Below are 15603 nucleotides of genomic sequence, written 5' to 3'. Positions count from 1 at the left end.
TTTGGTTTATCTTAATTATATTCTATATAAGCTAAATATCAGAAAAGTATGGTAAGTTTACCAAAAGACATCTAGCCTTTCTGATTTGCATTTCCCTTCAAGCATTTAACAATGTGCTTACTACGGACTAGAATTAAAAAGGTAACTTTCATCTCCATATTATGTATCTTCAGTGACAATTATAAGGATCGCCAGGTTCAGGTTAGCACAAAGGCAACATTAAGACAGCATATCAAAGATTATATATTTACCCAAATAAAAAGCAGCCAGATCACTTTAATAAGGGTCAGGTTTGGATTTACGTTTAAGAGAGTCAAGTGAAAAACCATTTATCACTTCTTATTCCTTATATCTAGTTTATCCTTTCACAAACTGAATGTCCACGTAGCTTAGCCAAGCCAATCTTCCTCTCTCTTTGTCTAGTTTCCGTTCCCAGGACATCTTTGGAATGCACAGGACTCTGCCTGCACAGGAGGTGGTAACACAGCACCACATTTAGAAGAGACAACTGTTCCTACCACTTTCTGTAATTCTACCCAAAAGATAAGCTAAGAAAGGGAAAGGAGAAGAAAGAAAAAAAGATACACCTTCCAAAGTAAACTCAGGATTTTGAAGGAGGGCTCTAATTTAAATACATTGTTATATTCTCAAGTGAGATAAGCTATAAAAGGTTCCTAAACATATGGGGATGCTAAATAAACTGAGCTTCAAGAATTAATGCCAAAAAAAACCAAAAGACTATCTACCCATACATATATATATATATATATATATATATATATATGTACATATGTATGGAGAGAGATATATATATAATCTTCTAAATAAATGTCCAGATATAAGTCATAATTTGAGTAAAAAAGTTTATAAAAGCCACTGACCACATGGCATGATCTGCGTTAAATTTTAAATCTCTAATCTTTCTTTACATTCTCTATTAAGATTCAGATATAACTTTACAAGATTATGCTGTTTCAACTATATTAACTCTTCAAAACAAAATATTTCACTTTCCACAGCTATTTGCCAATCAAGAGCCCAAGATGCATCTTTTAAAAATTAAACATAAGCATTTCTAAATGGAGCTGCCTCCATCTCCTGCTATTCTCCCCTTACTGCTGTGCCATGTTGTCCAGCCTTCAAATTCCTACTGACTTGTCAGTAAGAATTTCTACTAGTCAGTAGGCATTCAACTTAGAAATTCAGTAGGTCTCAGCTTAGAAATTACTTTCTTAAAGATCTCTTCTCATAAAGGACCACCCTCTCTTGTCCATTTTTTCGCATAGTACCCTGTGCCTTTTCTTCTCTGCACTTATTGAAACATGTCAAGTAAATAAGCAAATGAGAAAGCAAGTGAATACATATAGTTGTACTGTCTTCCTCTTTGTAGGAACTTTTCTATCTAATTTTTTTACCATGCATTGGCAAGCAGTGCCACTGAATGAGGTGGGGATTCCTCCCAAAGTCAGTGCATGTTCTTCCTTATTCTCACAATAAGGACACATTTGCCAATAACTTTAATGTGACACAGGGTAGTTTCCAGTTCAGTAGGAAAAGAGAGAGAGAGAGAATTTTTGAGATCTTAACCAAAAAGCACCTCAGATAAGGGTGACTTACAAGCAGAGTACCGCAAAGCTCAAATTATTCATAAGGTGCCACCTGAGATTTTTAAAAATATCAGCTGCATTAATTATTTTTATATGTGAAAAATAATACATGTTTTATGGGTCATCCCTAAAGAGAGGCATATGGCCTGCTTCTGCAAAATAGGTTTTATGTTCTTCTCTGGATCTGGGGGAAACCAATGCACGACTAGGGGAAGGTGCTGAACGAGAACAGAGTGACATTCCTGTGTGCCTGAAGCCTCTCAGGTTTCTGTTCCTTCTTTCCTAGGTCTCTTGCCTGCTTTGGGTCCCCAGGGAATTATACATAATAGCCAGAGAAATTGCATGAGAAACGAAGATCTAGCTTCTCTAAAACCCAATGGGGAAGTACTCTTCTGTGAAAAGGTCCTTAATATCGAATTAAAAAATAAAGTACAGGACAGAGAAAGTAAGGTCCAGAACAGGGAAGGAAACTTATCCAAGCATATAAATGAAACACTGAGCTAGAATTTAGGGCAAAACATTCTTCTGAAGCTACATCAAAAAGGGGATCCTAATTAACAACAGATAACTTAGCAATTAAAAAAATTACACAAGACAGAGCAATAACTCTCTTTATCTCTTCGATAACTTTGAGCAAGTGTTAACTAAAGATGTCCAATCTGTGATGCCCACATTCCAGAGGCCCCTTTAGAAAAGTATACCATTGCATTAAAAACACTCAGAGTACTTATTTAGCTACCTATTTTTAAGTGACATTTGAAAAATTAACACCATCAAGGTTTCTAAAAATAGGCAAGTCAGCTTTGTTGTACTTGTCAGAGACGGGAACAGTGCATCCACCCACCGCTTGCTTCTTTAACTTAACTGCTAGTGTGGTAGAGACATAGAAATACATAAAGAATAAAACAGATAAAGATAAAATTCATACACATAATGTAAATAGCAATGGCTTCCATCCCATTAATTAATGAGTAATTTTTCAGTATCTGCTCTATGCCCACCATATGCTAGCATTCAAGAGAACACAAGAAAAAAACAGGGTATGGCCCACGTTCCTAAAAAGCTTATCATCGAGTTGGAGAAAAAAAAACACTAACAGCCATAGGACAAAAATCAAGAAACAAAAAGCACTATGTAAGTGCCAAGTGGTAAATATTAAAAAATAATAATAATAATCCAACACTGTAGTGACTATAAAAATGAAGAAAGGTCATAAAATGACAGCTCTGTCAGGGCTGAACCATGAAAACTGGTAAAGATGTAGACTAGCAAAAAAAGAGGAAGCAGACAGCTCATGTCTGAATGTAAGTAGGAAAAGTATACACAAAGAAAGAGCAGTTAGGCAGAAAGCTGAGAAGTCTCCCGGTAGACACCAGGCTATGAGGGGACTGGGCTGTGTAAAGGACAGGTTCAGGTTGGAAAACAGCGGGAACAATGAAGCGGACACAGAGTATGAAGAATCAACATGTCCAGGCCATGTATTACCAACAGCCATGGTAGCTTCCCCCGTGAAAATAGCAAGATTAGAGAGGCTTCACTGCAAAGGAACTAGAGCAGCAGGTACTAGGGCAAAGCACAAACTCAGGTGTACAAGCAACTGGGAGTTTATTTCTGTACAACTGAACTTAATCACTGCTTTAAAACTCCAATGCTGCTGAATGGTGAAAATTAAATTTCAGTCAAGTCAGGGTAATCTCAATTTCTGGTTTCCCCTTCCTCATGGGCTGCATCTAAATTCCAAAGGATTATAAAATGCTAGATTTGTGTGGTAGAGGAAGGGAAGGATGGGTGGAAGTCATCAGCATTTATCCACAAACATCTGTAGCTCTCCTACAGGCAGGTCTACCCAGATCCTTAGCTCCTTCCCTCATCCTCCTCATCTCTGCCACAAGCCTTCTGTCAAGTCTGGCTTCCTGTTGGCTACATCCATGTCTCTCTGGGCATACAGGTATCTCCTCATCACCCTCTGTTATCCTTGCCATGGGAAATTGCAAAGTTGCCACAGGTCCCTCTAACCAGACAGCCATCTCTACAATTCTCCAGCCATTCTGGGCACAGGGGATCTGCATGCCACCACCCTAGCTCTACTTTTCTGAGGACAGAATTAACTGATTCTAATTCTTCCAGAACAGCTCCCTTCATGCCTAGAATTTGACATAAAATTCAAAAGTCAAGAATTCAACTCTTCTGCAGTATGAGATATGCTACGTTTATCTTTTCCTGAAAAAAATAATTCCTATTTCCAAACAAAAGGGAAGGTATAATAGGAAATAATGATAGGGAGAAACACTGATTAAAACTCCAGTTGTTACCACATCAAAATAAACTAGACATAAAGAGGACTTGAACTAGGGGATCTTTGAAATGAAATAAGTATGTATATTTAGAGGTGCTAAATGGAAAAACTGGCAGGAATGTTCAATGGGAGTGAAGGATACTACACAAGCAAGAAAATAAAATAAATTCCTGGTTTCCTCCCTTTAAGATTATCAGAATCCTGGCATTATCAAAACAGAAGCCAGTTTGAAGTGGAAAGGTTTTGAATTTGGTTTTGAATTATATTCACGTACTTTTGTCATTTAAGATGATGATTTAAAATAGCAGCAAAAAGGATATATTCTAGGAGTTGGTACTATTGCATTCTCAGTAATACACTCATTACTGTGGTTTTCAAATACTACTAGCTTTCAAACAGCTACACAGTTTTACAAAAAAAACCACACACACACACACACACACACAACTAATTTTAAAAGTTTTTAAAATCTTAAAGCATTAAAGTCTGCTTTTCTGTTCCCACTTCTCTATTAAATAGTCTTTTCATTTGTAGAAATAGGTACATAAGTTAATTATTTGAAAGAAAAAATGTTTAGCTAAAAAGACCAAAAATAGTGTGTGGTGTCACAGCAGTGTTGGCAGCTGACACAGAACAGGAAACAATAAAGCTGGCAATAATGAGGTGCCAGCCCCAGCTTCACATGCCCTGCCAAAGCCCAAGGGTGAATCCTGCTGAGCTCTGGAGCTCACAGATGTGCCTCATGCTCCCTTATGAACTAACACTCTGCCCAGATGATAACCTGAAGAAATGTAAGAGGCATTTATGCTATTAAAGAGCCAAAAGTACTAGAATGACTGAAGCACACAACGGGCATTTATGGCATGCTGTATTTACAGGGGCAGAAAGCAGAGAGACATTTTTACATTCTACATTATTAGGTCAGCTTCCGTCAGATTAGCAAACTTCAGGGAGTGACAATCTAGTAACAGAAAATAAATGCCAAAGGGGAAAACATTTTAGTTTTATGTGTAAACAAGAAAAACAGAACACCAAAGTTCAGGATTATGCCAAAATAAGAAAACCAAACCACATTGATTTTAATTTTAAGGTATGTTTCCTTATTTCAATAACATTAATTATCCTGAAAAGAAGTGACTGGAAGAAAAAGGGAAAATAAACGATATGAAAGTATAGTTGGGCCGGGCGCAGTGGCTCACACCTGTAATCCCAGAACTTCGGGAGGCCGAGGTGGGTGCATCACGAGGTCAGGGGTTCAAGACCAGCCTGACCAAGATAGTGAAACCCCCATCTCTACTAAAAATACAAAAAATTAACCAGGCATGGTAGCAGGCGCCTATAATCCCTGCTACTCAGGAGGCTGAGGCAGAGAATTGCTTGACCCTGGGAGGCAGAGGTTGAAGTGAGCCGAGATCACGCCACTGCACTCCAGCCTGGGAGACAGAGTGAGACTCCGTCTCAAAAAAAAAAAAAGAAGAAAGTATAGTTGCTGGATAGAAGAAACTTCTGCTCCAGTGCCTTCTCAAGCCTTGACTGATACCTGAAAATTTTAGTTTATAATTAAGAATAAAGAATGGCATGTTTAAGATAACATATTCCCAACATCATATTTAAATCTATTCAATACAAAGATATTCAACCAAACCACCTAAAATTCAAATTATTACTGCTTTACATTGAAGACAAATATTAGAACAAAATGTATTTCTATCTTTAAGGAGAAACTCCCAAGTTCCTAAGAACAGAAAGGAAGAACTCAAGTGTCTCCTTTGTTTGGGGGGTTGCTCTCACTACATCTTGACCTGGACTTGAGATTTGGGGATTTATTCCTGTCCTTCTCTCTAATTCCCAAATGGCAAGAACTAAATGGCTAATTATTCCTGTAGGATCCAGACAGATACAAGGATTTGAATGCCTGTTTCCTTTAAGTTCTGTAATCTAAAAAGCAAATGGAAAATACTAACCTATAATTAATCTAGTATAATTATGTATTTTCAACTCATGCTCTTACCACTCTTTCTATTTTGCAATATACTTATGACTTCCTAACATACTTATTAGGAGCATTATACTTATTACACTTCATGTCTATTGTCTTCTCTCCTGGCTCAACTGTAGGTTCCGTAGGAGCAAAGATCTCCTATTTTTTCAGTATATCAGAGAATACTGCTCAATAGTTGCTGAACGGATAATTTTGCATAGTCCATGCAAATTCTGACATCCTATTAATTTGCCATTTAGAAACAATAAAATCCACGTGCCTGACACATAACACATGGGCTGGACAGATAGATCCTCGTTATTCGGGGCAGACACCATTACTAAATTTGTAGAAGCTATAGCTTAATGCTTGGGAGGTATAATTCAAGGATTAAGTGAAACATTTTCAGATATGTAGCCCAGGGTTTCACTTGCATAAACGAAAAGCAATTAAAGAGTTAAGTAGCCCCTGAAGAACTAAAATATAGACATTTTCAATATAGAATTAACATCTCCCAGTAACACTGGGATAAAGCATAGGCCACACCATAAATGAATAGAGTTGGAGTCAGTGACCTTCAGGTAATGCCAGAACCTGGGTAAATTCTAGACACAGACGCACGTACTGTGAAGGACATCAAAACCCTGCTCTACGTGGCTGTTTCCACCGGCAATAAGGATATCAATTTCCTCTATTATTAATATCTCCTTTTATGTCTGTTCTAACTGCTTACTCGCAGTCTCTCATTCCCACTGTTTTGTTCTCTCTGCTGCTCTCTCACCCAGGATCTCTCATCCAGGGATATGCCCCACCCAGCAGGGAGCAGAGCTTGTCATATGTATACAAGCCAGGCCTCTCTTGCCCATCAGCACATGCCAAGCTCAGCAGTGGCTTGGCACACATAAATGAGTCCTGATCAGAACAGAATGTAGCATGGACATCCCCTAGAATTAACTGTTCTATGTATAAGGCACTGGGCATGCACCCAGAAGCTGAATCCATTCAATGCATCTAGGATAAGACCCCTCAAAACTAGAGAAAATCATTTTTTCTGTCAAGTGCCTGGGCTGCATAGAATTTGGTGATGCCAGGGCTTTGACTGGAAATTAAACAAAGGAGTGAAATAAAAACCCAACTCATTTCTCTAACCTGACTTGTCTTGAGTTCCCAAAGGCCTGGTGCCACAGCAACTTGAAATACAAAGTGGGGTAAGCCATCCTGATCTCTCCTAAAGGCCTATGCTTCAAGCACTAGCATCAACTTTTCAGCACTGCTACACTATAAGCAACTATGCTAAGTACTGTAAGATCTCTTAAATAAAAATATAACAGAAAATAAGTGGTAGAACACAATTAAGATGGTGAGGTACTGAACTGGACCTTAAAGGATTTAAGACTTAGAGAACCAAGGAGGTTTCCAAACAAGAGCAATCGTATGTGCAAAGAAGCAATGGCAGAGACGAACACAACACATTTTAAAGACAGGCAGGACACAGGCTAGTTGAAAATAGGGTTCATCAGAAAACCAAACACCGCGTGTTCTCACTTATAAGTGGGAGCTGAACAATGAGAACACATGCACACAGGGAGGGGAATAACACACACTGGGGCTTGTCGGAGGGGCCGGGGCCGAGGGAGGGAGAGTGTCAGGATAAATAGCTATCGCATGTGGGGCTTAATGCCTAGGTGATGGGTTGATAGGTGCAGCAAACCACCATGGCATACATTTACCTATGTAACAAACCTGCACATCCTGCACATGTATCCCAGAACTTTAAATTAAATTTAATTTAAAAAAAAAAAGAGAAAAGAAAATAGGGTTCATACAGAAGAGCTATAGGAGATAAAGTGGGTTGGTCTCTCTTCTGATGACCTTGAACATCAAGATAGAAGCATGGTATTGTAGGCAATGTGAGCCTTTACTAAAAATACTTGGAATAAAAAAGAGACAGGGATAGAGCAGTATTTCATAAAAATGTATTTGGTGGCCATAAGTAGGTTGAATTGACGTAGATAATAATCTTTACCTGAGAAAGATCCGTTGGAAGAACAGGCAACAGTTCAGTATTAGCAATGAGAATCATCACTAATGTGTTGGCAATTGCAATTAAGAAAAGGGCACAGAGAGGGTGATTAGGAAGAACAGTCAGATGTTAGGAGAAGCCTCTTCCAGGATTTGGAATGGCATGCTAATCTTACATGAGGGTTGAGTGGCATTGCAATCTATCCTAAGAATCCTACAGTGGTTTAGCACATTTGTGGTTGCAGTACCTAATCTCCTGGCCCTTCTTCAGTACAAACCACATTCCATGACTGGTTTCCCAAAAGACAGTTTTGTATATCCCTAATTTTGTCTTCTCCTTTAAATTCTCCTTCCTCCTTTTCTCCAAACTTCTTAGCATGGAAAATCTGGTGTGAGGTTTCCACCATATCACCACATCACGGAGCCCATCTTCTTTCATTCTACAATCTTTCTTCTTATCATTTTATCACTATTACTTTGTTCTTTATCATGAGTTAATCTCATTAAAAATATATTTGTCAAAACACCTAGTTACCATAGTGATAAGAAAGCAACATAACAGATAACAAAAAAAAAAATTGCCCTTCTCCATTTCCTAGCTTAAACATATCTCAGTTCCTATCAATTTACCTAAAAGATTAGGCCATTAATCTCCAGTCTCTCACAACAAGCCTAGAAATAGCTCAACCCTCCTTCCATGACCAATATACAGTGCAAGCCTCATCCTAATTGCTCTAATTACATGAAGAACATAATGAGATACAGCAGCAGATGGCTACAGATTACATTCTGGAGAAGAAATTCTCCTCTGTCTCCAGTTATTGAAGAGATTTTGCCTTGAACAAAAAAATTAAAATAAAATCATTTTGTTCACAAAGCCAAATATATGTTTTTTAAAATGTTATCCCACCACTTTTCTATTTCCTTCAATAATATCTTTCCTTAAAAAAATTTACTCATTTCATACAGATTTTACCATGTGACAAATAAATTTGTAGCCCTGCTGGATTTAAGAAAAAAAAAAAAAAAAGATGTGCCCATAGAAAGTTGTTAGGAGTATATATTGAATCATATACTTCCACAAACCTAAACTATAATCTCAAAGATATGCTCTATCAAATAACAAATTTGTGAGGGGGTCTTTAATTTGAGCCTAAAAGTCTCTATCCAAAACACTGTTAGCCCCAGCTTTTCACAAAAGATGAAGTGTCAACTCGTATGTTCACCGCAGCACTATTCACAATAGCAAAGACGTGGAATCAACCTAGGTGGCCATCAACAGTGGACTGGATAAAGAAAATGTGATACACATACACCATGGAATACTATGCAGCCACAAAAAAGAATGAAATCATGTCCTTTGCAGCAACATGGATGCAGCTGGAGGCCATCATCCTAAGTGAATTAATGCAAGAACATAAAACCAAATATTGCATGTTCTTATTTATAAGTGGGAGCTAAACATTGGGTACACATGGACAAAAAGATGAGAACGACAGACACTGGGGACTACTTGGGGGCAGGGGGAGGAAGTCAAGGGCTGAAAAACTACCTACTGGGTACTATGCTCACTACCTGGGTGACAGGATCATTTGTACCCCAAACCTCAGTGTCACAGGATATATCCATTTAACAAAGCTGCACACATACCCTCTGAATCTAAAAGTTGAAATTAATAAAAATTAAAAAAAAAAACAGAACATGAAACTGATACATGAAATAGAAGAGACAACCTTAACTAAACTCAAGTTATGCGTTCCCAGCCAGCCCTAAAGGCAGTTTAAGCTGTATGCATTTCATGGATTGGTTATATGCCCCAGTAAATTCCTCTTTTTAACCTTAAAAAAGAAAAAAAAGATGGTGTGTCAAACTTCCAGCCACCATTTTAATAATCATCACTTCAAAGTCAACGTCCAAAAATGAAGTCAATGTCTTCTCCTTAAAAATTAGTTTGCTTTCCCAACTTGCTCTTTTTTTGGCTAATGGTAACAGGCTCAAACCTTGAAGCTATCTTTTTTAGTTCTCATGCTATTGTCTGTACTTTCAAATAGCACCTTGTATATAGGAAATCCCCAAGGCATGACCCAAAACCACCATCATCATTGAAGTGCCCAAAGCTCTCTTCACCTACTTCCCAATATCTCAAGTAGGAATCTACCACTGCTGCCATGATCTGGGGTTCCAAAGAAGTTTCCATGCTGCTACAGCGAGTATAGGAAAGGTGAACAAAACTCCTGCTACCAGGGAAACTAGAGATAGAATCAAACTTTTATTCCAGTCTGAAGATAGAGAACATTCTGAAAACTGGATATAGGCAACCCTCCTTCCCCGAAGTTATAAGCCTCTTGCTTCATTCCTCATACAATTTCTATGCGGACCATATTAATGTATATCAAAGTTCCTACTACCATGGCAATCTACAGTGGACCAGGAGAGATATGAAAGATAACAGGAGAGTCCATCCTTCCTTTTACCAACCCCCATAATGTAACATTCTAACCTCAATATCAGAAATTACTTTTCATGATGATATTTTCAAAAATAGTGATAAATTCTCTAAGAAGTGAACTTCCTGTCACCCACTTCTGTAGGAAAAAAAGAGATATTGAATTTTATCAGCTGCTCTTAGGGGTCCTAAGCCAGGGCAAGTTCATTTATTAATGGAAATTGATACGTGAAAAAATATTTGATCCACAGCATTAGGACAGTGATCACTTATCCCATATTTCACTTTATATTATCATAATGTCTGCTTTGAGAAAATGGCAGCAAGAAAACACATATTCCCCAGATTTTCCTTTAATGTTGCCCTAGCTTGGATCTCTAAGTAAGCCACCTAAATACTTGATTTGGACACTCCTGGGAGGGTGAACTCAGAGGTCCCAGCACCTTGGTTTGCATAAGTTTATTTGTTGAGCTCTATTTCTGCTGCCCTCAGACAGGCAGCAACAGCTTGCAGGGCCCTTGTGGCTAAGGGGCAAGACCACATTCCTCAGTGCCCCATGCTATACCTGGAACCTCTGAGGCATGTTCTAGTTTGGTGTGGGTAGTAATTCTTGAAAAAGACAATGTCCCAGCTTCAAGATGGCTGATTAGAGGCATCTCCTAATGTCTACTCACCTCCTCCACTAAGAAGAAACAAAATAGTGAGGAGAAAAATCACACTTCAAACAGATTATCCAAGAGAGAACACTGAAATTCAACAAAGTGACAGGAAACATCTAAAGCAAGAAAGTAGAGGGAAGTGAGGTAGCCTGCGCAGCAGGGATCATCTTGGAACTCCCTAGTGTGGAGAAAGGGTGAGAGACCCCAGTGGTCCACATTCCCATCATGGACTACAACAATCCTAGCCAGGGGAGAGCCCTTTGACCCTCAGAGGCCTTGAAAGTAACATAGGGTGTGCCCTAGAAACCACACAAAGGCACTGTTCCAGACAGGGAGCTCACACCGAGTCCCACAAACCCCTGAGTCCTAAGCAGCTGCAGCACAGTGCCACTTTAAGAGCCCAGCCCACACTGGACTGCGTCCTGCCCTGCAACCAGGCCCAGGTCCAAAGTCTCGAGCAACAATCCCACCCCCAGCCCAACAGAGGGGCGACCATGCATTCTCACGCATCCTGAGGACAAATTCCACTGCCCGCAACCACTGCAGCTACACACTGCTGTAGGCTTGAGGTGCAAGAAAAACCCACACCCTCCAGCTGCCTGCCTATGGCTGCCCCCAGGGAAAGCAACCAAGCTTTCTCCGATAGCAGGTCCACAGCAAAGATGTTGCTGCTTCCACCTGAGCACACCATCCAGGAGCTTGGAGACTGCCTGATCCAGTCCACTGCCCGTGGCACCTGAGAACTCCTCCCAGTGTCTAGGATCAGGTCCACTCAACCTGCTACTACTACCATAGCCGGCACCCACCCCTCACATGCCACCTGCAGGTCATCAGCCCACCCAACTGGTCACAGCCACTGCCAACACTAGCACAGACCACTTGGGTTTCAGAGGGTTGTCTCACTGCCGCCACTGCCATTACTCATGCCGCATCCACTTCCAGGGGCTCAAGAACTCTTCCACCCACCCAGCCCACAACTGCCATGCCTGGTACCTGAACAAGCCACCTGGAGGCAAAGAATCAGCCTGCCTGGACCCGCTAACACTGGTACCAATGTATGCCATCTTGGGCCCAAGGGCAGGCACAGTCAGCTCCCTGCTGCCACCAGTGAAGCCTGAAGACTGGCATCCCGGATCTCAGCACAACTTCACCACAGCCTTCTCTGACAACTGTACCCTAAGCCGCCAAGGAAATCAGACACCATTGATGCTGTTTATAGTCAAAGAAATCATACAGACACTGCACTATTGCATGTACCCAGAATCAAAGCCAAAGTGCCCTACCCAACCAACACCATATATTCATCTTCAGGAAAAAGTCCTCCCCTATGAAAGCAAAATCACAAAATTGGAAGAAGCAACTGTTACACCAGATGCACAGATACCAATGTAAGGACACAGAAAACATAAAAATGCAAGGAAATATGAAACCTGCAAGGGAACACGTTATCCAGCAATAAATCCCAATCAAAAAGAAATTCATGAAATCTCAGAAAAAGAGTTCAAAATGTTGAAAACGTTAAAAAAGAAAACCTCACTGAGCTATAAGACAACTCTGAAAAACAATACAAAGAAATCAGAAAAACAATTCAAGATGTGACTGGGAAATTTACCAAAGAGATAGATATAATAAAAAAGCTATAAATAGAAACTCTCAAGAATTCATGGAATGAAATACAAAATACATTCAGTTTTAATGATAGACTAAACAAAAGAAAGAATATTAGAACGTGAAGACAGACTAAACAAAAGAAAGAATATTAGAACGTGAAGACAGGTCTTTTAAAATAACACAATATAAATCAATAAATAAATAAGAGCAAAGCCCTCATGATATATGGGGACGCAATAAGGCAACCAAATATTCAAATTATTGGTGACCTAAAAGAGAATGAAAGAGTTAGAAAAACTATTTAATAAAATAACAGATGAAAACTTGCCAAGTCTCGAAAGAGATTAAGATTTCCAGATACAGAAGTTCAGAGATCTCCAAATAGGTACAATGTAAAAACAATATACCTCTTTAATACATGGTGCTGGAAAACTAGACAATCATGCAAAAGAATGAAACTAGAACACTATCTCTCACCATATACAAAAATCAACACAAGATGGATTAAAGATTTAAAAGTAAAACCCAAAACTATAAAACTACAAGAAGAAAATTTATGGAAAACTCTTTAGGACATTGGTGTAGGCAAAGATTTTATGGCTGAGACCTAAAAAGCACAGGCAACAAAAACAAAAATAGACAAATGGGACTATATTAAATTTAAAAGCTTCTGCATAACAAAAGAAACAATCAAAGGAGTGAAGAGGCAACTTCTTGATTGGAATAAAATATTTACAAACTATTCATCCAACAAGGGACTAATATCCAGAATATGCAATCAACAGTAAAATATTAATAGCATGTAAAAAGAGTCAAAGGACATATATAGAAATTTTCAAAAGAAGACATATAAATGGCCAACAGGTATATGGAAAAAAATGCTCATCACTAATCATCAGGGAAATACAAATCAAAACCACAATGAGGTACCACCTTACTCCAGCTGGAATGGCTATTAATAAAAAAAAACAAGAAATAGCAGATGTTAGTGAGGACGTGGAGAAAAGGGAACTCACACACTATTGGTTGTAATGTAAATTAGTACAGCCACTATGGAAAACAATATGGACATTCAAAAAACAACAACAACCACCACCACAAACAGAACTACCATACAATCCAGCAATACCACTACCAGGTATTTATCCAAACGAAAAGAAATCAGTCTATCAAAGGGTCACCTGTACCCTCACATTCACTGCAGCACTACTCATAGTAGCAAAGATATGGAATCAACCTAAGCGTTCATCAACAGATGACGAATAAAGGAAATATTTTATATTTATACAATGGAAATCTATTGACCATAAAAACAAAGGAAATCATGTCGTTTACAACACAGGTGGAGCTGTAAGTCATCATGTTAAGGGAAATAAGCCAGGCACAAAAAGTATTGTGTGTTCTCACTCATACATGGGAGCTAATAAAGTTGATCATATGGAGGTAAAGAGTGGAACAATAGATACCAGAGACTGGGACGGATGTAAGGGTACAGAGTGGCAGTGAGATAAAGAGAGGTTTGTTACGGGGTACAAACATACCATTAGATACAAGGAATATATTCGAATGTTTGATAGCAGAGTAGTGTGACTGCAATTAACAACAATGGTTGTATTTTTCAACACAAATAATAGAGAGGAAATGAAACGTGCCCAACACACAGAAATGATAAATACTTGGATGACGGATACCCTAAATATCCTGACTTAATCATTACACATCTATGCATGTAACCAAATTTCATGTATGTCCCATTAATATGTACAAATATAACGTATCCAAAAATTTTTTAAATATTTGATTTGTATTTTTTCTTATACTTTATTCTGGTATTTCTCTTTTATCTTCACAATGAGTCAACCTAGAAGTACATTTTAAGAAGTCACATTTTCTTGTTAAGTGGTTAAAGATACTCGAAAACTCATTTCCCAGGAATCAAACCCATTAACCACTTTATGTGGTATGTGAGGGAAGCAGAGTAACATCTGGGACAGTGGTTGACAACACTTTGCCACTCACCAAGTTTCACCTCAAGGATCACTTGTGTTTATGAGTGAGCTGAGTTCTAACTACATCTTGCACTGTAGGAAATTCTTATAATTATTTTATGTTGCTTTGGCATCCATTTTATTTTATTTTTATTTTGAAACAGGGTCTCACTCTGTCACCCAGGCTGGAGTGCAGTGGCATCATCTCAGTTCACTGCAACCTCCACCTCCTGGGCTCAAGCAATTCTCCTGCTTCAGCCTCCCAAGTAGCTGGGACTACAGGAACATGCCATTATGTCTGGCTAATTTTTGTATTTTTTGTAGTAGAGATGGGGTTTCACCATGTTGGCTCAAACTCCTGACCTCAAGTGATCTGCCCGCCTTAGCCTCCCAAAGTTCTGGGATTACAGGCATCAGCCACTGTGGACAGCCAAAATCAGCCACTGTGCCCAGATTTTGGCATTCATTTTAAACATAAGTTGAATTTTCTTCACATCAGAAGGAAGGATAAGTCATCCCTGACACAGTTTCCAGTTCTTCACCTCTTCCCTGTTCCTCAATGTGATTGATCCAGACATCTCCCTTATATAACTGCCTCCTGGTGACCACTTCCCTGTGGGACAGCTAAACACAGCCTATTTGACTTGCCCCACTGACCTCCACACCCCATACATACTGTGCAGATATGCCACAGTGACCTCCTCTCAGACACAGCATGCCTACACAGAACTTGTGCCTGCTTCCTCTAAACCCACCAATTAGAACTCCCTGTGGGAAACTTACTTGGGTAACACCATGGACCCCAGTAAAGACTTTGACCCACATGTCTATCTCTTTCTGTCTTCTTCCCAACCACCAGTTGAGAGCACGTGTCCTGGATGACTCCCCTTCCTCCTACTGGCCCTGAGGTGTGCTGCTCTCTTCTTTCTGGGTCTGTAAATAACATACACTGCTTCTGTTATTTCATGCCTCCTCTGTGTCTCACCTGACCAA

General features: G+C 39.2%; 1 protein-coding gene across 5 annotated transcripts in view; it reads right to left on the bottom strand.

Moving 5' to 3' along the window:
• The window catches only part of IGSF11 (immunoglobulin superfamily member 11), a 225055-nt gene that overhangs the window by 66068 nt on the left and 143384 nt on the right, over positions 1–15603 (bottom strand). The window contains exon 1 of one of the 5 annotated variants that reach the window (XM_058437473.1): positions 15394–15569. The exons of the other annotated variants lie outside the window; for them this stretch is intronic. Coding sequence (XP_058293456.1) covers positions 15394–15556 — 163 coding nt within the window. The 5' untranslated portion in view covers positions 15557–15569. Of the gene's footprint in view, positions 1–15393; positions 15570–15603 lie in introns of those variants that run through there. 5 annotated transcript variants of the gene reach the window in all.

This window comes from Hylobates moloch, unplaced genomic scaffold (genome assembly GCF_009828535.3).
Source record: "Hylobates moloch isolate HMO894 unplaced genomic scaffold, HMol_V3 SCAFFOLD_4, whole genome shotgun sequence".
Classification (NCBI taxonomy): domain Eukaryota; kingdom Metazoa; phylum Chordata; class Mammalia; order Primates; family Hylobatidae; genus Hylobates; species Hylobates moloch.
This window is presented reverse-complemented; position numbering and strand designations above follow the sequence as displayed.